This window comes from Pituophis catenifer, unplaced genomic scaffold, assembly GCF_029215685.1.
Source record: "Pituophis catenifer annectens isolate HBS135680 unplaced genomic scaffold, rPitCat1.0.hap2 SCAF_2, whole genome shotgun sequence".
Lineage (NCBI taxonomy): Eukaryota > Metazoa > Chordata > Lepidosauria > Squamata > Colubridae > Pituophis > Pituophis catenifer.
Genome location: NW_027256882.1, coordinates 253,268,680 through 253,290,993, shown reverse-complemented (window position 1 = coordinate 253,290,993; position 22,314 = coordinate 253,268,680). Strand labels below are relative to the sequence as shown.

The 22,314-nt window shown below is 37.0% G+C and overlaps 1 protein-coding gene across 1 annotated transcript in view; it reads right to left on the bottom strand.

Annotated features, from left to right (window-relative positions):
* The window catches only part of SKIC3 (SKI3 subunit of superkiller complex), a 48,067-nt gene that overhangs the window by 5,660 nt on the left and 20,093 nt on the right, over positions 1-22,314 (bottom strand). Inside the window, exons 19-37 of the mRNA XM_070938779.1 lie at positions 22,134-22,310; positions 20,698-20,842; positions 20,485-20,563; positions 20,328-20,389; positions 20,184-20,240; positions 18,396-18,464; positions 17,756-17,830; positions 17,422-17,563; positions 16,285-16,378; positions 14,036-14,113; positions 13,000-13,124; positions 11,891-12,014; positions 10,098-10,319; positions 8,500-8,572; positions 6,758-6,811; positions 6,564-6,660; positions 5,921-6,049; positions 3,749-3,870; positions 2,930-3,088 (exon numbers count right to left, since the gene is read on the bottom strand). Of these exons, the coding sequence (XP_070794880.1) occupies positions 2,930-3,088; positions 3,749-3,870; positions 5,921-6,049; positions 6,564-6,660; positions 6,758-6,811; positions 8,500-8,572; positions 10,098-10,319; positions 11,891-12,014; positions 13,000-13,124; positions 14,036-14,113; positions 16,285-16,378; positions 17,422-17,563; positions 17,756-17,830; positions 18,396-18,464; positions 20,184-20,240; positions 20,328-20,389; positions 20,485-20,563; positions 20,698-20,842; positions 22,134-22,310 (2,083 nt within the window). The remainder of the gene's footprint in view (positions 1-2,929; positions 3,089-3,748; positions 3,871-5,920; positions 6,050-6,563; positions 6,661-6,757; positions 6,812-8,499; positions 8,573-10,097; positions 10,320-11,890; positions 12,015-12,999; positions 13,125-14,035; positions 14,114-16,284; positions 16,379-17,421; positions 17,564-17,755; positions 17,831-18,395; positions 18,465-20,183; positions 20,241-20,327; positions 20,390-20,484; positions 20,564-20,697; positions 20,843-22,133; positions 22,311-22,314) is intronic.

Here is a 22,314-nt window from a genome sequence, read left to right as displayed (position 1 = left end):
GTCTGCTCAAATTAAGACTTAAAAGTAGCTGACCATGGTGCTGAATAGCTCAATTTTCATTCATGCATTTCTATGCTTCCATTAGGCACAACCAAATTCCTTAATGTTTTCATATTTTATACAAAAATGAAGTTTTCACCAAACCCAGCTATGTGGTTGTCTTATAACAATTTGCTACAGACCTCTATTTTAAAACATGATTCCCTTCTTGTCATGTAGTGCCACAAATAATTATTTTATAAAAGATGTTCACCACTTTCTCTGCCTGCTCTGTTTCCTGAGGCAGGAGGAGGATTACATTGGATCTAGTTTTGAACTTGGGGTAGTGGAAATACGATCTAGAGTTGGGTGAGAATACTCGTTATTCCTTGTAATAAATGGATAACTTTTTGAATACTCTGAAGTTCTGTTCCATAACAGGGAGTTAGAATTCTCTTGATTGGTCAATCTCTGGGACCTGATGGAGTTACAGAATTTCAAAGGATATTTGGGGAAGCTTTTCTGCTTTATGCATACTTCAAATGAAACCTTAGTTGCCACTTGAAAAAATAGTTGGTGATCTCCCTAGATCAGATCTCATGATCATGATCTCTTTCTGCACATAAATTCCACAGTGTGTTCTGGTTTTCTGTTGAGTTTTGGGAGATGAAGCAGGTGTGGAAAAATGAAGAGTAAAGAGCCCTTACCAAGGATTACGTCTTAGTGGCAAGAACACCAAGACACAGCTATTTTTCTTCTGCTGCTTTTTTTTTGGGGGGGGGGTGTTGTTTCTTTGCACAATGTGCACTTTGAATCATTTGAAAAAATTTCAATTCTGGCCTTGGTTGCATTAGTTTGATTAGCTTGCTCTTGAGCAGCCAAAATCAAGCCTTCAGTTTCTTTCGTTACTATTCCAGTTCCACTTTCTCCTCAATAGTTTGTAGAAATTGACCATGTAATGCTTTTTCCTTGCCAACACTCTGTTCTTCCAACATTATTTCTATATTCAAATCTGTTTCTTGCACATTCAGTAATTAATTGCATTAATTTTTGTGTAATTGCCTGTTATGTAATCAGCCAATGCATCCTTTTCTTCTTCAATAGTTTGACTTGAAGTGACCCTCTGCCTCCATTTCTGCCGAGTAGATTAAAAGAAAAAGGTAAATGTTTCCCCTGTTCAGTCATGCCCGACTCTGGGGGGTAGTGCTCATCTCCATTTCCTAGCCAAGGGAGCCAGCATTGTCCAAAGACACTTCCATGGTGGGAATGTAATGCATAGTGCATAGTCATTAGTTGTCTTGTTTTTTGTCCAAACTGTCCAATTCCACTTGTGCCTAGTTAATAATTCAAGCAATGTATTGTACATATATGGTCAGGTATTGATGGCTTTGATAGTGTTTCCACAATACAGTTTTGTATTTGAGTCTGGATAAATAATTTTCCAATGTTCAAACATTCATTTTAAATATTCCCACTTAGCTGGTTCTGATTAATAATTAGCAGGCCACAATGGTGCAAGTTTCAAATACAGTTTACTTTTATCCTCTCTTTGGTTATTGTTCTTCCAGTAACCCAACAGGGCTAGGCCATGGTTCCCCAGCCACAGCTGCACAGTCCCATTGTTCACTTATTGACAGGTACCCAGGAAGTCTAGTATCTAATGCAGTCTTTGTTGACCTGAGAAATAGGTATAGAATTTTTTTTTCTGTTTTCTCAGCATATTAACTGGGATGATGGATGCACTTAGTCTGGCTCTTCCTCAAAGACATGTCTGGCATAGGTAACCCTTCTGGTAGAATACACTACTGCCAGCACATCTCTCCACCTCATCAGAGCATCACAAGTTCCTCCCCCACAACTAGAGACTATTGTCATTATTTTGAGATGTTTAATTGTTAAGAGAGTTATAAAGGGGAGTTAGACTAAATGGAAAGAGGAATTATATACTTATGTCATTGATTATTTTTGTTAATTTTACTGAGCCTTTGTTGATCAATAAGGGAGTTCAAAATTTGGAGATGTGTTTCTAGAAAATAGACTGAGGTATGGAATGAAGATTATCTTGTAATTTAAGACATACCCATATATTGTTAATGTTGACTATGTTTGCTGGCTTTGAAGGATGAACTTCCTTTTTCCTACTTTCTCTTTTGGAAATATTTTTATTTCCTTTTTTCCACACTTTGTGTTTTTCTTTTATATATATAAAAACACTAAATTATTTTCCAAAATTTGTATCATCCAGAAATACTGAGACAATAATTCATTGCCTAGCTTATTCTTTGTTCTTTTATTTCTTGGACATGATGTCAAAACATTTTTTGCTTCCAGTAATGAAAGAGCCCTATTTTCTGGGCAAAACATCAAGTACATTTAAGTGCAGAAGAATGGCATTAAAGACAACTATGCAAAGACTACTTGGATTCTAAAAATCATCTGGAGAAGCCACCAACTTCCACTGTGCTGATGCAAGATTAAGAATTAACAGTATTTATATCAACCTCTATTGACTCTAGGGTCTTGATGCTAAAAGCAACAGGGCGACTAAGCAGTCTGATTTTAAAATTTGCTACACTGACAAAATGCACAGACCAGCAGCTTTTGATTATAATACTTGACTGCAATGCCCATAGAAATACATTCCCACTTATGGGTAGACATGCCTGCTGAAAAGATCTATGTTGAAAACATGCTTGTCTATGAACTTCCAATTTCTAATCTGGCCACATTGGGTTGGAATCAAATGTAAGGATGTTCAACCAAACTGACAGCATGGTCTGAGATGGGATCTCTAAAGTCCAGGCTGTTCACACAATATATTACCTTCCAATTTTCAGCAGGCTTTCAGAAGGCAGAAAGACTACTTATTCACAGTACTAGATGAAGAAGTCCCCATATTGTGAAATATAATAAAGAGAACCCAATCATGGATAAATGTAGACAAACTTACATGCCAAGCTGTAATCAATGTGGAGTTGGAGAGAACTGCCTTTCGGAGCTCTTCCAAAATGGCATCAGGAAGCTCTTTGTGAGACTGCAAAAGTGGTTTGCATTGAACTTGTCTTAACAGCAGGTACCACATCGGCTGCTCAGGAAAATTTTTTAATCCCTAGAGGCAAAAAACTCTTTTAGTTCCATATAAAATAATTAAAACCACTTCACAAAAAAGCAGAGCTGTTATTCTAGCAACCCAATTTCAATAAGTCAAGTATTTCAGTTATCAGTGAGCAAAAAGAGGAAAGATAAGAAACCATTGATTCTATACATATGATTTACAAAAATCATACTTTTTCAATTATTTTTGGTGCATTTATTTATGCTGTCAGTTTTGTTCGGGTATTTTTAAAACTGTGTTCATGCTTTGAACTACTTGTAATCCACGAAAAGAACTTGAAATAGCATGTTGGACATATTATAAATATCATTAGAAGCAACTGCATCTTACTAAACTTGTTACCTGCTTCTTTTTAATTTACAGTAACCTAATGAGCTAGTGAGAAGAGGCAAGAATGCAGAAGACTAGTAAACTAATGGCAAAATACTTTTAATATTTACAAACAAATTTAAAGCGAATCTCAGCCTTTCTACTGTAAGCAAAACCAGTACTGTCACTGCTGCCTATTCACCATCGCTTTTCATATGGTTTCACTGAGATATTCTGATATGGACAATATCTGAAGTAATTTTTAACCCTTTGGATCAGGTTTTTTGAGTAATTTTACCTATATTTGAATAATTGTAGCATAAGTCATTTTAACATTAATCGTACCTTTTCACAGAGAGCCTCAGCTTCTGAAGTTCTACCTGCCTCATTTAAGCCAGTAATAGCTTGGAAAAGAGACCATTCTTCGATTTCCTGAGCTCTGGAAGCTGGAAGTTCTTTGGCTTTAGCTACAAAGCATACGAAGTTCATTATTTCATAATATCCCATGTATTAATCCCAATTCTTTATAACAAAAAGTATGCTATTCTGATATCAGTAAGAATAATTGTTTTTATATTAAAGAAATGTACATTTTAAAAATATATAACTATGTTTCAAATTGTAAAACATTTATTTATTTATTTATTGGTTTGATTTATATGCCCCCCCCCCCCCGCCCGCAAGCAGTGTTCTTTTTTATACGAAGTCAGCTTATTGCCTCCACAATCCGGGTCCTTATTTTACCTACCTCGAAAGGATGGAAGGCTGAGTCAACCTTGAGCCTGGTGAGATTTGAACTTGCAGTAATTGCAGGCAGCTGGTGCTAGTTAACAGCACTTTAGTCTGCTGCGCCACCAAGGCTGTTGGTGGCGCATTTAGCATGGTGAGAGATTTTGGCTTTGGAATGTTAATAGTTGAGGTCCCCTATTTTACACTACCTTCTACTCCTTAGGTTCCAATCAATTCTGCTACAATCAACAATGGGAAGAAATTACACAAATTCTGCCTTTATGATAGTCGTATAAGGGAGTAAATTTTCTAATTTGTAAGAGTAAACTTTCTATTTCCCAAAGTAATTGATAGGATGTAGGCATGTACTTGTTACATGAGCTACTGACCAGGGGTGGGTTCTACTTACCTTTACTATGAGTTCGCAACGGGAGAGTGTGTGCGCGCGCTTCTGCACGAGTCAACTAAATTATACAGCTTCTTTTCCCACAGTGTTTGCAATGATTGTTTAAAGAGACTTACACATCTATAGTCTCTAGGTTTTGCACAATTTCTATAAGCTTCTGCGCATGCACAGATCATCCATTATGACATCTGGGCGGGTGGGCAGAGCCTCCCGCCGCTTTTACTACCGGTTCGCAAGAACCGGGCAGAACCGGGAGCAACCCACCACTGCTACTGACATACTTGATCATCAGGAAAGATGGATCACCATTAGATGAATTAAGCTCTTATATTTTCACTATGTAACTAAGTAGTTTCTTTCACTGTAAAATAAATGTTTTTGTGACCTATAGAAAGGGTCTAGTTAGAATGCCATTTGTTATAGGAGTTTTGTATTTGCAAAAGACTTTTGAATAAAGGAAAGTACAGGTTTTGGTTAGCAGTGACAATTGAACTTCTGTTGTTAAGCAATGCAGTCATAAAATGTGACACCACTTAGTGATGTAAATTCCAGCACTTCTGGTTGCTATCATTAAATTAATCCCATGCCACTGTTTTTTTTTTTTAATTTGATTTATATGCCGCCCTTCTCCGGAGACTCAGGGCGGCTTACAATGCATTAAGCAATAGCCTTCATACTTTTGTATATTTTATACAAAGTCAGCTTATTGCCCCCACAAACTGGATCCTCATTTCATCTACCTTAGAAAGGATGGAAGGCTGAATCAACCTTGAGCCTTGGAGAGATTCGAACCAGCAGTAATTGCAGGCAGCTGTGTTAATAACAGGGTGCTTAGACCACTGTACCATCAAGGCTCTTTAACAAAGGCTCTTTGTTAAGTGCAAAATCATGTGATTGCTATTTACAAACTTCTGCCAGGTACTCCATTCACTTGGCTTGTAGAAAGCTGGGAACAAATGGCTACCAGGGAGCTGCAAGATGCTGAAGCATTGTAATTGTGACCTGGCACCCACCTTATGTGAGAGCTAGAAGGCCCTAAATCAGATAGTCTTCCTTTCTAGTAAAAACCTGAGACTAGACAGGTCCTTTACTAATCAATGCATGGATGTCAGCTTTCTGACACTCTACTGCCAGACCTTCCCTAGTATGTCAACCAAATTATACAGCTTCTTTTCCCACAGTGTTTGCAGTGATTGTTTAAAGAGACTTACACATCTATAATCTCTATGGTCTTCTATAATCATCCTTAAAGAACATGTTTTTCTATCTACACTGCGTAGACTTTGCTGCAGTCCAGTGTACCAATATTTTCATTAATGATTTATTTCAGTTAAAAACAGCAATGAGAACAGTTGTTGTTAAGAACAAAAGAGCAGCCTTACTCTTAGCTGAGATTGCAGTGACAATCATTTTTTCCAGATGTGTCTGCTTGGATTGCTTATTATGCAGATGAACAACTGTGTTTTCAGCATGGCAAGCAGCCAAGAGTACAGCCCAAGCTGTAGGATCGTCTGAAAAGATACAAACACAAGGAAGATGTCATTTTCAAATTAGACCACCAAACTGTTGAAAAATTAAACAAGAGGATGTACACAAAACATAAAACCTAGAGTATAAAATGAACAAATCACTACACCATGAAGGCCTGAGTCACATAAAAAACTTGGTTCTTAGATGCTTATTATTGCTTAGGTCCTCAGTATTTAAGGTGCTGAACTAGGACTGGAGAAATCTAGCCATATGATTCCATTCAGTCACAAAGTGCATTAGGAGACTTCTGGCAGTTGTTATCTCATGCTGCACAGGATTATTGTGAGAATAAAACTGGAAAACATAAACCACATCTGCTGTCATGAGCTGCTAGAGAAAATATGAATATAATCAATAAAGAAATAAATTAGTATATAACTTATTCTTTTTGTCTTGAATCTATTAATCACTTGTTAAAATATATTTTGGAAAAGACCCTGGATCAGGGTAAAATTTAAGAGTAAGAATTAGTATCACTAGATTTAAATGTATCACCTGGGGAAAGATGAACTGCTTTTAGAATATTCTTTTTGTTTTCAGCTTTGTGACATCCTGTGGCCAGTTGATTAACAGCAGTATTCAGCAAGGCTTTCTGAACCAAAAAATACAGAGCAAATGCATATTTTGACTTTCTTAAATAGAAAGTATTGCTCCAAGGTAATCATATTTTCAATATCAAAATCACTAACCTTCCCATGATTTAGATCAAGAATACAAGCAATATTTCCTGCCACAGCTCCACCCTATAAGAACAAACTTTGATTAAGAATGACATTTCAGAATATTACAAAACTGACTTAACAGTACATCAGAATAATTCTGCTGCATTTGGCAAAAATGGTCAAGTATACAGATTTAAATATTCTAATGAAAATATTCATTAGAATATTCAATATTCAAAATGAAGTCATCTTTTATCTTTTTCTTTGTATATGTTTGCTAACATGAGATAAATCTGAAATGAAAGCAGTGGGACTGAGGGAGAACTAAGATCTTTTAAGAGGCAAAACTGCATCCCACCTGATGATCCCCATGACTCTATGGGTGGATTTTGTATCCTCAGTGATTTCATAGGTGATGAAGTTAACATTATCCATAGTTTTGCAACAGGTGACTTACAACTAGTTGAAAATTTTCCCATTACTGGAATCACCTGTTTTCCTCTCCTGAATGGCTTTGTGCAGTAGCTCATGGGAGGAAGTAGTTTACATTTTCTTCACTACAAAAAGCAAAACTAGTAATGAAGTTCAAGAAATAGCAGCAGATAGGTGCCAATTTTTGGTGCTTGCCTGTTAGCCACAGCATTTGCCCATTTTGGTGCTTGCCATTAGCCATTGAAAAAAAACAGTGGGTTTTTTTTTCAAGGAAGGAAAAGTAAGGACACCTATTCCTGATGGTGTGGGGTGGAGGGTGAACTGGTTTGTGTTTGCAAAAGGCCTAAGTATTGGTGCTGAAAGTACATTAGAAAAAAAATGTTACTGAACAGTTGAATTAACATCTATTTGTCTAGTGAGAATAGCTCATTATATAACCGTATCCCTTTAGAAAATGGTGACAAATACAAAATAAATTTTGCTGGAACTACAAAATGCACACACTGTACATATCAGGAAAAATTCAAAACTACATTATGCCAGAAAGCAATACTTGTAGACAGTAGTGAAATCCTCCACTGGTTGCCATCAGTTCACTATGCACGATGCATGCGTGCATGCGCAGTATGCACCAAATGCACACTGCATGTGCATGCGCACCAAACGCATGCTGTGTGCATGTATGCACAATGTGCACCAAACGCATGCTTTGTGCAGAAAAAGTAGCCATTTGAAGGTAAGTAGAACAGTGAGGGGGAGGAACAGCTGTGCTGCATGATTTAGATTCGCTAGAAAGCAGGATTTCCTGCTTTCTTTTCCTGTATTTTGTCGGAAATACCGGTTCGGTATTTTTTTTACTACCGGTTCTCCCAAACCGATAGCCTTTATTACTACCAGTTCGCCTAAACCTGTGTGTACCAGTAGAATTTCACCCCTGCTTGTAGAGGATTGTAACTGCCACCACGAATAGAAGAGAATGTGTTTTTCAAAATAACAATTATTCCCTATTATAGTCCTACTATAAATTACCTTTTCCACCAGCACATCTGCTGTTTACTAAAGAGTTCCATGAATCAGCATACATGCATTTCAACCAAAGTGAAATTTTGAGAGCGTAAAAGCAGTGCCAGATACTAGCATATTTAAAAATAAAAAACTTATAATAAAAAAAAACCAATATGACAATTGGCAAGTAGAACATGTTGAAGATATTTGCTTATCAAAATGACTGAACTATAATGTTGATGCTAATTTTGAAAACTCTTTTTAGTGCCATGTACTCATTTAATAAATCTGTAATTCAGCATGTGTGTACTGCACTCTCTATGCATATTTACCTTGGCATTTTGTGGCACATACCGAGGGACCAGTCTTGACAGCAGGGACCACAGGGCAGGATTATCTGGGTGGCTTAGGTAAGAGACCATGGCAGAGTTAAAATCACAATTCTCTATATAGTAGAATCTATCAACATAGACTGAAATTATGAAACATACTTTCTGTATAACTGTTTCTAATACAGAAGCTTCCAACTTATGTTTATAGTCCTTTCAATATGGTAAAGTAGTATCTTTGAAGAAATTTGTAAAAATCTATATTAATTAGAACCAACTGAAAAAACAATAAACATGTTAAATAGATTTAAATTTCAAAGTAATATTGCTAGATGAAGTGCATTTTTAAACTCTCCATGGTTCAGTTCGAACTAGATTCTAGATTTTGTTAAAATAATGTGGAGCAAGTAACCTTTGTTAATCTGAAAATGGATAGTCATTCATATTTTACCATCAATGAAGCACAATGAGGCCATAAAATCTATGTCCAGTTGGGTGTTTAGTTTGGCTATAAAAACCTGTGAGATACTGGTGAGCCTCCCAATTCTGAAACCCAATATAGGTTTTGTACCTATATTATCAGTAATTTAATTCAATATAATTGATATGACAAATCAGTTGCTTCTAAATTCATTTACATGCAGTTCTCAGGTTATACCCACTTATTCAGCGACCATGCAAAGTTATGATGGCACTGGATGAAAGGACTCACAAAAATTGCAGCCATTGAAGCATTGTCACTATTTCATGTTTGTGATTCAGGTGATGGGAAACTGGCTTGCAATTAGAACAGTTGCAGCATCCCAAGATCTCATGGTCACCATTTGCTGCAACCTTCCCTACCAGCTTTCAAGTCAATGGGGAAGCTGGCAAGAGGTCATAATCACTGCCACACCCACCCACTAGCACTCTGTGGTGCCCACCCGCAACATCCCCACCTACTCACAATACTTGCTTGCTTATCCACACTTTGTAGTACCCACCCACAATCCATAGTGCCCACCTGCTATACCCGCCTGTAGCTTTCACCCACCAACCTGCTTGCCTGATACTTCCACCTCTTCCTGCTTTGCTGTCACGTGAGTTCCTTACTTAGTGGAGTTACGATAGCAATCGGGACTGCCATTGCTAAGTGATGCAGTTACATGATCTCATGCTTTACAACCACATTGCTTAGTGATGGAAATTCCAGTTCCAGTTGCCATCATAACCTAAGAAATACCTGCAAATGTTATTACATTTAACATAAATCATTTAACAGAGAATATCAGCAGGCAGTGTCTTGTTCAAGCATCCTGACTTCTATTTTAAGTCAACAGACTTACCTTACCTAAATTGAGATTGTTCATAGTTTCCCCTAAATAATAGAATTAGTGTGAAAAATACTTCATATTAGCAGATAGGATTTTTACTTCTAATTACTTCTGCTTTTATTCTGAAGATATCTCAAACTGCAAACCTCTACATTACCACAGTTCAATGTGTGAAACCCACAGGACAGCTTTTGCAAGTAAAACTCACGAGGATTTCAACGTAGCACCTTCCTTTGGGGGAATGGGTGACAGGCAGAAGTAACGTCGCTTGCTTTATATTTCACATACCTGTGGACAGCTTTAGAAACTTGTCTTTGAACAGCCAGATGTCTGCCTTGTAATGCATAGACAGCAGTTGCAAGAAGGCACCTCTTATAAACATCGTCTTTTTTCCCTGTGTGCTTTAACAGTTCTTTAAGTGCTGCGGTTGCAAGTGTTGCATCCTGCTTGATCAGCCCTAAACTGCACAAGGCCTGCAGGCTTTCCATATTAGGCTCCTGTAATATAGAACTGTAAATGCAACACAGAAAATTTATTACTCCAAGGAGCATCGCTTTAAAGTATAATATGAAGAGTCTGTTGCTTACTCGGCACAATATTTATAATTCAAAATGCTATCTTATACCTGAAAACCTTTATGTTTATGAAGCATTGCCAAATGCTGGGGGGGGAGGGGGGAGGGGGGGACAGCTTGTTCTGCATTTAGAAGATCCTACATTTGGGCTTAATCAGTCCCCATCTCCACTCTCAGCAGGCTTTAAAGATTGGCTACCCAGTGGCAAAGATCCTTCTGAAGTTCTCTGATCAATGGTCTGACTCAATAAGAACAGGTTTTCCTATTTAGATGAATTTTTAGTCCTAAGAAACAATGCTGAGTACAGACTTATTTTGCTGAGTATGGCAATTACTATTCTATGAATCTGTTTACACCAGTGACATTTATGATCCAGGACTAACGATAGTAATATTCAAATTCTTCTTATATATAGTCAAATAATTTCCTCTGGGAACTCTCTTCCACGAAACAGTTTCTTTCAGAAACCACTATCTGACATACCTGACTATAAAAGCTATCAAACATCCCAAAGGGGAAAAAAAGTTTAATAAATGTCTGACTAATAAAAATTGGAGGCAGTAAAGTCATATTAACAGGTAGTTTGTAATTTGGCAATAGTTGAGAAATGCCTTTGCAATCTACTGTTGTATTAAGGAATATCACCATTCATTGAAAAGTGAGATAATGAATGAATTGTTCTCATGATTTACAAACGCAAATACATGCCAGGTTGTTTTTTTTTTTTTTTTTTTAAGGCAATAGTATCATATATCCAAATTAACCTCATGAAAAAGACGGCAATAGGGAACAAATTGGTGCAATAAATCTCAGCCCAAAGCTTGATTTTATTCATGCTACCATCAGCCTTGAAAAGAAATCTGACAGTGCTGGTGCGTCATTGGAGTTGTGGAAGAAAAGGCAGGTGCTGTAACCAACTCATGCATATTTCATTCTCAGCTATACTCAAGTCAGGCAGAGAGTATTTTGACCCTATCCTCCCCCCCCTTTTCTGTGAATGTGAAAGCTAAAATACCCCATGTCAGGCCAATTTGGGATTTCCTTCCTATCTAAACTCACAAACGTCTGTACCTCTGCATGACTGAGAACTATTTTCCAACTCTGCATCTTATTCTGAGTGTTCTCACGTTTTCTGGTACTCACCCACCAGTGAGTCTGCTATTAAATAGAACACATGAAACAGGAACGTAATTGCAATCCTTGTAAAAGAAATTTTCTTCTTCAAAACTTGCCAAACTTCTCCCACCCCCCGCCCCCAGGTGCATTCAATTCCTGCCAAGCTATAAATGTACATTTTGTGACTGTACTGTGTAATTCCTGAGGGGAGACATTTCCTGTTTTGTCTTTCTTTTTTTAAAAAAACGCTTCTGCAGACCTGGGATTCCTTCAAATCAGCAAGGATCCCATTTTGCCTACAGTTCTCTACAGTAAGCTTATTAAAAGGGATTAGGATGGTTTTAAAGTACTTTAATAGGTTTAGAGGAATAAGGCTGTACTTACTCCTTACCATTTAAATAAGACGGTCTTTGCAGCATCCACTCGATTTTGTTTGTATTCTATTATTGCGAGGGCTGTTAATATATATGCTTTATCTTGCTCAGACTCTGCAATGGCAAGTGCTTTTTCATAAGCTAGGAATAAAAATGAGAAATTCAAAACAATGGCAAGCAGCAACCTTAATCAAATACTTGCCCAGGAGGAGGGGATGACACATACACACACACACACACACACACACACGCAACACTCCTGTGTACGCAAGTGGGGGCAAGCTACTAAACTCCCAAATTTTGATTATGTAACAGCAGGATTCTGCAATGGCTGTAACTTTAAGCAAGGGTTGTAAGTCCATTTTTAGTACCATTGTAATTATGAACAGTCACTGAAAGAATGGCTGTAAATCAAAGACTACCTGTATTATTGTTTCCGATTTTGAAACAGGTAGGTTAAGAATCGCCACTGATAGAAATTAAGGCCTGTTAGAGTTGATAGACCCCAGTTCAACAATCTATGTTAGCACAATAAACAAGCATGGAACCAAACTGCAGCTCAGGTCTAGGAAACAAAGTTAATTTGGGCAAAGTTTCAGAGGTAACTCACATTGTTAATATTTTCTGACTAAGCTGCACTTTGGAGGAAGATTTGATGAAATCAATCTATGAGTATTCTTTCTGGGGATTAAATGCTTGTGATCTTAATCCTTTATAAAGTATTTATACTTGTGATGCAGAGTTGGGTTTCAGCAGGTTCTGACCAGTTCTGGAGAACCGGTAGCGGAAATTCTGAGTAGTTCGGAGAACCAGTAGTAAAAATTCTGACTGGCCATGCCCCCATCTATTCTCTGCCTCCCAAGTCCCAGCTGATCGGGAGGAAATGGGGATTTTGCAGTAACCTTCCCCTGGATTGGGGACAGAATGGAGATTTTACAGTATCCTTCCCCTGCCATGCCCAGCAAGCCACGCCCACCAAGCTATGCCACGCCCACCAAGCCACACCCACAGAACCGGCAGTAAAAAAATTTTGAAACTCACCGTTATGATGACAAAATACTTTTTTCACACACTGATTTTTCACACAGATTCTTTAGAGGAGATACTGTACAATGGAAACACTTACCTTTCTGACTTTCTTGGAAATTTCCTTTCTTGAAGTAAGACAGAGCAATTCCTACAATATCATCAAATTCTGTTAGATGAGTTGCCAAATAAGCCTTGATGGCATCATCACACTGGCCAAGAGCACTTTAAAAAAAAAGAAAAGGACTTAGTCCAATTAGAAAAAAATAAATCTCACATATATATTCAACTAAAAAAAAATCAAAATTTGGGGATGAAATATTCCTCTAGTGAATAGTGCTTGATAATTTAACAATTTTGCAATGGTATTACTTTAGATCTATAAATCTCAAGCATGAATGGTGAAAATTTGTGTGATAGTGTGGTGAATGGTATAAAACTTAGATTCAGAATTGAACTGTTTGGCTATAAACATATCCGAAGATAAAATGTAATACTTAGTTTAACCTTACATCTCAATGTGTTTGAATGTTAACTGTTTCTCCATTACATACATTACATAATCAGGAACTGATTATCTAAGAGCTAACAGTAAGCGATTTGTGCTTTGAGCCATCAACATTTACAAGGGATATAGCATAAGTGCTATTATCATTAACCAGTGAATAGGTATAATTTTAAATATTATTTTTCTAGTTTGGTGCTCTTTTTCTTTCAGTTTTAATAAAATGAAAGGTTTCTTTTTTACTTCATATTTACACCAAAAATAAAATAAAATAAAATTATTTGCTGCCAATTTTTTGTGACATGATTTCAGCAGGCTCTGGATTTGCAAAAGAATAACTAGAAGATCCTAAACTGATTTCAAGAGTTCTTTAAGACATTGGTCCCCAACCGTAGAAGGGGTTTTTCCACGGACTGGAGGGGGCATGGTTTCATGTGCTGCCTGCATCCCGCGGATGGGGCTTTGTTTGTTTGTGCAGTCCCATTTCTGGCATGCCATGAACCAGCGCCAATCACAGGCTGGGGGTTGGGGACCCCTACTTTAAGAGACATGGTTTTTATTTACTATATACTTTCTAGAACTGAGAGTCTTAATTTGATAGGAATAACAATATACTTAGTTTGCAACTTACCAGAGTGATCTTCCATAATTTCTCATCACTATATTATATCTTTCTCTGTCTTCAGAATTTGTCAGCAATAGAACTGACCTGAAAAAGGATCATAAATAAGACTTCCAAATATTTTCAGTGTCAGTAGCTTTCTTATGAAATGCTTGAGAAATTAAAAGTTCTATATTTTGATTACAGAAAGTCACTTCTGATTTTGTATCTAGAGCTTTATCTTTATCATTGCATTTGTTAAATTTTAGGTATATATCTCTCACCAAAAGGATTAACAAAGAGAAATAAAATTTCAGAACTAGAAAAGTATGACCTAAGGTTTGGATAGCATGACTTTCTATTATACAATAAAGTTAAAGCTAATGTAGCTTTAAAAAATTATTATATTAGAAGTGCCATGTTAAGAATATGGAATAAATGTAATCCCATTTTTGTGTCCAAAAATGCCTTTGTGTGTCTTGGTACAAGATATATTTTATTGAAAAGAAAAGCAGACAAAGAAAGATGGTTAGCTTATTGAGAGTTGTTATAACAAGAGCATGGAGAATATAAAATAAAATTAAGAGATCAATTGACTGCAGAGGGATTTAGTTTTGAATTGTTTCCATATGCATAGTTAAAAGAAAGATTTAAGATAGATAACAAAAATCTGGAATTGAACAGCAGAAGAAAGAATCAGAAATTGAACATATATCACAAACTTTCAAGTTGCAACTTTCGCCAATAAACTGGTACCTCGGTACTCATTGTTAATTGATTCCAAGAGGTGTAATGAGTACCAAAAACTATGAGTATCAAACAATTTTTTTCTATAAGGAATAATGTATTGAATCACAAAGCAGCAGACACTGACAAGTTCTAGCTTGCGCATTGAGTACCAAATGAACGATGAGTACCAAGACAAAATATTCATGTCAAAATGTGTTGAGTACCTAAATCGATGCTATACTAATGTACAAACAAACTCCAACCTAGAAGAGCCCAGAAGCTGAGATAAGATTAAAAAGGGTTAGTTTCTAGCATTCTGCACACTTATGTAGTGCATCGAAAACTAACCCTTTCACACCTTCTCCTGACTTCCTTTATTGCCACTTATGTAAGGTAAGAACTGTCTTTAGGCTTGTTGGATTTGCAAACAAAACAGATTTACAGTCTCTCAGAACATGATCTGTTTATAAGTAGACTTTCTATATGTACAAATGATGAGCATGTAATTGCCAACATATATAAACTTTTGTTGAAATTTGAAATGGAAAAATAACAAGTAAAAGAGCATGATAAAACAGGCTAAAAATATAGAACACAGAATATATAGAATATATAAACTGCATTTTACGCTGTAAAATTAATAGCCAATTGAAACCAGAATTATTCTTGTTGGGACTAATGGGTAGATAATTAGAAAAGAGTTATGGAAGATTGCTTATATATGTAACTGCTGCTAGATGATTATATGCACAAAAATGGGAAGACTCTGAAATACCCATGATGGACAAATGGCTGGTGCAGAGGACAGAAATTAGCAATATGGCAAAATTGATTTGTTTGAATAGCAAAAGACAATAAATACATTTATAGTGATTGGAAACTCCTAATGGACATTTTTGCTGAAAATTAAAAAAAATGAATTTGTGATTTATGGGTTTGATAATTAGAAAGAGTAGACTACAAAAGAAGGAAATTCTGTGGAATCCTTAGAGGATAAAATATAAATGCATTTGAAACTGCTGTGAGAAGACCAGAAGCTGCTTCTCTATAATTTTTTCCTTTCTTTTTTCTATTTCTTTGTATATTTTTAAAACTTATTTATTACTTTTCTTTCCTTTCCTTACAAAATCATTCTGTAAGACGTAACAAAAACATGTGAGCCATTTTGTGAAGTGTTTAAAAACTTATGCTCGGGACAGTAGAAGTTACATGAGGAAGTTTAGCTTACAAGTGTAGTTATTTTAATCTTTTTCTACTTTTATTGCTTTTTTAACTTTCAAGACAGAATTTAATACAACAGGGAAAAAACATTTAAACTTAACAATATTATTTTTGCCAAACAGAAGCAACTGAACATGATCTATGTTGCCTTTCAATTCTTTAACTGAATTTTCTAACATCTAAACATCTTTCAGTGATATATGGCTTTACATTGCTACTGCATCAGACCAATGAATATTTCTGACATATACTTTATGTTGTATTCACTGGAGAAAACATTGAACTGAAGCTGCCACTGATACCTCAAAATGTGTATTTAAGAAGGTTACCTTTGATATGTATCCGCTGCCTGTTTTTTCAGCTGAAGATATTCATTCAAATAACCAAGCATTGTGAAAGCACATGCATCATTCTGGATTCTTTCTGGAGGGAAAAGTGCAAAATAAAAAAAGAAAATAGGGGAGTGTACAAAAACAATCTGAAATTTAGATTCCCAAAACATGCTACTAGAACCATTTACAGAACTGAAAAGGAAATATTTCCGCTAAACTATACTTATTTCATCATCCGTGGTTTAATGTACAAATGATAGGTGGGTATCTCAGATACAACTAACTTCAAGAGTGCACGTTTAAATCTTACTTTACACATTATCCTATGCCATAGAACAGTTACTATCACAGGATATTTGGAGATTACATAGTCAGTACTAATAGGCTTCCCAATAGCTCTGGAGGGTACCAGACTGGGGAAGATTATATTGTATCTCCGAGCCTGGGTTTTACTTTTAGCTTATTTGTAAAAGGAGTAAGGGAGAAAATGGAAAGAAAGAGAAAAGAAAAGATGTATCACTTTTCTAGGTTTAGGCTATACAATGTAGGAGCATCTCTGCTGGTTCATTGCCTTGTTTCCAATGGTGGCCAGCCTAAGCCTCTGGGATATTTAAAGACACACCAAAAATGTAGCAGTCCTTCTCTGCTTCTCTAGTCTCTGGAACATAAATGTATATAATGGAGAGGTTCACTGAGGTTCTACTAAACTGTCAGGGATAAATTATAAATTGATTCTATATGAAGCAGCAATGAATTTGAAATTCATTGGAAGTTGCCCCAAACATACTTTTTCTTTTCTGTTCCAAACCTCACAACAATCACTGGATTCCACTTTGACCAATCTAATTGAAACCTTCTAGTATTTTAAATGTAGGATGGAGAGAGCCAGTTTGGTGAAGTAGCTAAAGGGCTGGCCTAGAAGCCAGGAGACTTGAGTTCTAATCCTACTTTAGATATGAAAGCCACCTGGTTGACTTTGGGCCCATGTCTCTTTCTCTCAGCCCAACTCACCTTACAGGATTGCTGTTGTGGAAAAATAGAAGGAAGGAATGAGTACTCTATGTTCACCATCCACCTTGAGTTGTATTGAATACAGGAGGGATTAAAACAAATCTTTTTTTTAAAAAAAGTTACCTGTATATTTAGTTAAAGCAACTTGTGCTGTTGGAATAGCATTCATCTGAAGGATGTTGTACTTATATAGTTCAGTATTTCTGTTGGTTTTATCTTGCAAGGTTGAGCACACCCAGTAGGCATAGCCTTTTGCACCTTCTGTCTGTTGGAGAAGAACTGGAATTAACAACTGCTCAATTAGGAAATAGCTTTATTGTTACTTAAGCACATGCCCAGGAGTTAGGCATCTGGTTGATTTAGCTAACATTGCAAATATACTGAGGGGAGAGACCGAATCGAAATTACAGCTCTGCTTCAGAACTGCCATATAATGTGTCTGATTAAAGCAGCTTACATGCATGCTGAGTTCAGTGGTGTGTCTGAAGAGATCCATTGTTTCATAGCTGCCAACAGTTTCTGCAACAAAGGCCTACCAAGAGAAAAAAATAAAATTGAAAACTCAAATCTATCTGCTTTGACAATACACTCTAGCCTGCTTATTCGTTACCACAAGTTGATTAACAAGAAATTAAAAATTAGGTACAGCAAAATGTTATTTGAATCTAGCTAGTTTCATTTACGTTTGCAGAATAACAACTCCAATCTTAATAAATGTTTCCAGAGTGTCTGAAAAAATAACCATAGGCCTTAAATGCGTTATCATAAACTGAAAATACCACTAAACGTAGTCATTGCTGAAGGAGCAGCATGTAAAAATCAACCACTTCTAGAAAATAAACTATCTTGAATTTGAACGAAAAATGTTTTATCTATATTAAATTTAAAGATACACCAGTGTTTCTCTCCCTCTCTTTTCCTAATTACCACCCACCAAGGTCAAATGTAGGGATAAACCAAGGCTTATATACTTTAAGTAACTTGCTATACCAGCAATTTGATTCTTAATAGGAATGGTATTAAACTTGTGCTGTTTAAATCCTAATAATGTTGCTACATAAATATACATTTGAAAGAGGTTAGAGATTAGACTCTACCTGTCCAATCCAACAGATTAGATGGGAGGGTTCCAGAGACTGGGCTATTTTGAAAGCTTCATGTGCTTGCTGGAAGAATTACATAAAATCAACACAGAATTATTAAATGGGGTGAAAAGGATTAAATATGAAATGACTACGGAAAGTACTGTACATTTATTGGTTTATTTAATAATTTTGTACTCCCCTTTCTTATTTTTTTACAAATAACTCAAGGTGGCGAACATATTCAACACACCTCCCTTCTCCTATTTTCCCTACAAAAACAACCCTATAAGGTGGGTTGGGCTGAAAGTGAATGTCTGGCCCAAAGTCACCCAGCTGGTTTTCATGGCTAAGATGGGATTTGAATTCACGGTCTCTCCGTTTCTAGCCTGTTGCCTTAACCACTAAACCAAACTGTATATGCATGGTTTTCCTACTCATAGGCTTCATCCAAACGTCCATGGCTTCCATACCTGGATTGCAAAGTTTCAGATCAGCACTAGTTACCAATAACTAGCAGACGCCAAAAGCCGCCACTTTCACTGGGGTAGTTGCTACCTGCACCACCTCACTACCTTCTCCACTGGCTCTGTGTCACTGCCTCCTCCCTGCCTGGACTTGGTAAGATCCCTTTTGGCGGATGAACCTACACCACCCTGCCATGCACATCCTGGGCCATGTTCTTGCCCAAAGCCTGGATCCCAGGTGAGCAGCAAAAGAAAGAGGGAAGCAAATGTCAGGTTTTTTGGGGGGAGGGGGGGCGCAGGTTAGGTAGTGGCAGGTTAGGTAGTGGCAGAGTAGCAAGGCGGTCAAAAAAGGCAAGAGATGGGGGAAATAGGTGGGTGGGGGTTGTTGAAGTAGAGGCAAGTGTGGCAGGGCGATGGAGCCTCATTCATGAAAACGAACCCTCATGAAGGGAATTTGCCAGGCCTTCCTGAGGAGATGACAATGATACAGAGCCAGAAGATTGTGCAGGACAGGATAAGTGTGAGGATCTCGCCTAACAACTGCAACCAGGATTACCAGAACTGCCATCACTAAGCAATGCAGTCACGTGACGTTTCTGCTAACAATCAAAACTTTGCTTAGTGATAGAAATTCCAGTTAAGAGAGAGGTTAAGAAACTACCCATATGTACTTCTATTCTACATTTATAAATATAATGTTACATACATCTCTTTTGTTTTTGTTGCTGAAGCCTCTCAGCCATTCCTGAAGCATCTCTAAGAAAAATTAGATCATGCAAGAGATCTAATTGTAGCAAGACATGCTCAATGATTCTGTTTGTCACCGACAATTTATATATAAATTATAGTGCAGGCATCATACACCAGGAAGATCCAGTTTCAAGTCTATCCTTATTCTCATGGGTCACCATTCTCTTATGGGCAGCCATTCTCTCTCACCCTAACCTACCTCACAAAATTATTTTGATACAATAACTCTCCAGGTAAGCTGCCTTGAGACTGTACAGGAAAAATAGATTAAAAATGTAAATAAATATTGGTCAGCACCCAAATTGTATATACCGTGTTTCCCCCAAAATAAGTGTCTTATATTTTTTTTAACCCTGAAATAAGCGCTTGGCCTTATTGCCATGCGCTCAAAAGCCCGATTGGGCTTATTATCAGGGGATGTCTTATTTTCAGGGAAACAGGGTATTAATATTTAAGTGCTGCAATAAGTTATTGAGAGTGCAACATTTTGCATTGTTTCATTACTGGTTATATGTATCACACACTTTCTTGTACGTAATCGTTTTCATGAATGTTCAGAAGCATCTATATAAACACATGCACTTACCTCTATTTTTCCACTTGTTAAATACAAAACTCCCAGATTGGTCCAGGCAACAACGTTCTAAACAAAAGAAAAGGGTTTTTAAAAGATGAATTTAGGATGCTTGTAGTCTCCTTTAAAATAGATGCAACTATTAAGAGTACTTACAATTTGATCAGCTTGAATAGATTTAATGAATGCATGTTGTGCAAGAGCATAGTTTCCAACACCTAAAAAAATACAGATTTATCTGTAACACCCTCTACGATAGGTAAAACTTTAAATTGTGAAAAAAGGGAAAAAAAAGGTTTACATTAAAACCTACCTTTGCAAGAGGCTACCACACCAAGAGCATTCCAGTAGAGATGGTTTTTACTGTCTAATCGCACTGCTTTTTTCAGGCACTGTAAGAGACCGAGACATCAGTATTGTAATTCAACACTTTATTAAATATTATATACTATACTAAGGAATATGGTACTTTATAGCTTGGAGATGCTACAAAACAACAGGCCTAATATTGTATTGGAGAAATTACCTGTATGGATTTCTCTAACAGTTCACTGATTTCATTTTGGTTACTGTCTGTGGCTGTAAGATGCTGCACTTGGTTATAATAATTTATTCCAAGATCACACCATGTATTTGGTGAAGACATCAGTTTCAGTCCTCGACCATAACATCTGCAGAAACATGGATCATCCAATGAACACAATTACTTGTATTAGCAAAACTGATGGAAGTGGAATTATATACTTAAGGGTGTTTTTAAGGATTGTTACAAAACTTTCCCATCCCATAGCAACACTGCCCAAAGCAAACAAGTTGACATTGAGAAATCTGAATAGATCTTAGTCATGTGGCAATACTGGTGTAATGAAATAGGGGCCATTTTGCTACTAAAGAATTTCAAATCATGCATTCATTTCTAATAAAATCAGAGTGTAACCAATTCAGTTTAAACATGTATTTCTTTTTCCAACTAGATGTGTACCACTTAACTTTCTCGTATTCCATGATTATTTTTTTCTCTCCAATGTCCCTGATTATAGCTATACTAGTTATTGGTCACATTCATTCTTAACCCTTAAGAGTTTTAACAATTTGGCATAACAATTTTTGCTCCATTCTTCAGTGTGAAACAAATTTATTTATTAAATTTATAATTCACCATTCTGCTTACTTAACACACTCCAAGAGCTTACAACAATTAAAAGAAATTTTAAAAGCATAATAAAATCAATGATGTTACTACAAACAATTCATTGTTAATTAACAATTTCTTAATCAGGGGTCCTCAAAGTACAGCCCGCTGAAGCCATTAATCCAGCCAGTGCGGGACCACGAGGCTGCCCCACCCACATTGCCCCACCTACCCACCGGCCCCCACCTACCTTCTGGAGGCCGAGGCCGAGACCAAAACAGGACTGTTTTTGGCCTCCCCAGCCTCCAGAAAGAGACGGAGGGAGGGAGAGAGACACACACACAAACAGAAGTCCCTTACACCATCCCCCCCCCTCCAAGGCAGCCACATCCTTTCCCTAACCTGCTTTCCACCCCCAGGAGCATAACAAATTAAAGTTTAATTTATGTGTATTGTTTAATGGACTGCTAAATTGGCCACCTCCACCCAGTCACATGACCACCTAGCTACACCCCCCAGCAGGTCCACCCCCCAACAGTCTGAGGGACCATGAATTGGCCCCCTGTTTAAAAAGTTTGAGGACCCTTGCACTTAATAAGATGCGCTTTTGATACTTCCTAAATATTAAGAGACAGGAAGGCAAAAGCAACACCCAAGGGAAAGCATTCCATAATCTGGAAAGTCCTTTCCTATATGACAGATAACCAAACTTCTGGAAATCTTCATTGGGCCTCCCCTGTTGATTGAAATGCCTGAACAGGTTCAGAGGAGAATAAGCAATCCCTCATTCAAACACACTCACACTTGTAGGTTTGTATAAGGTCCATTACCTTCCACCAAGACTGAGCAGATCACTTTTTTGGAGCACACATTTTTCTATGTTCTGGCCAAAAAGGAAACCTGAAACTTTCACATTCACTTTGGATGGTGAAATAACACATACACAATTACAGGCATCTCCAAGCAACTTCCAAAGGCAGGATACTTCTGGACGATATTTTGCTGCCCTGA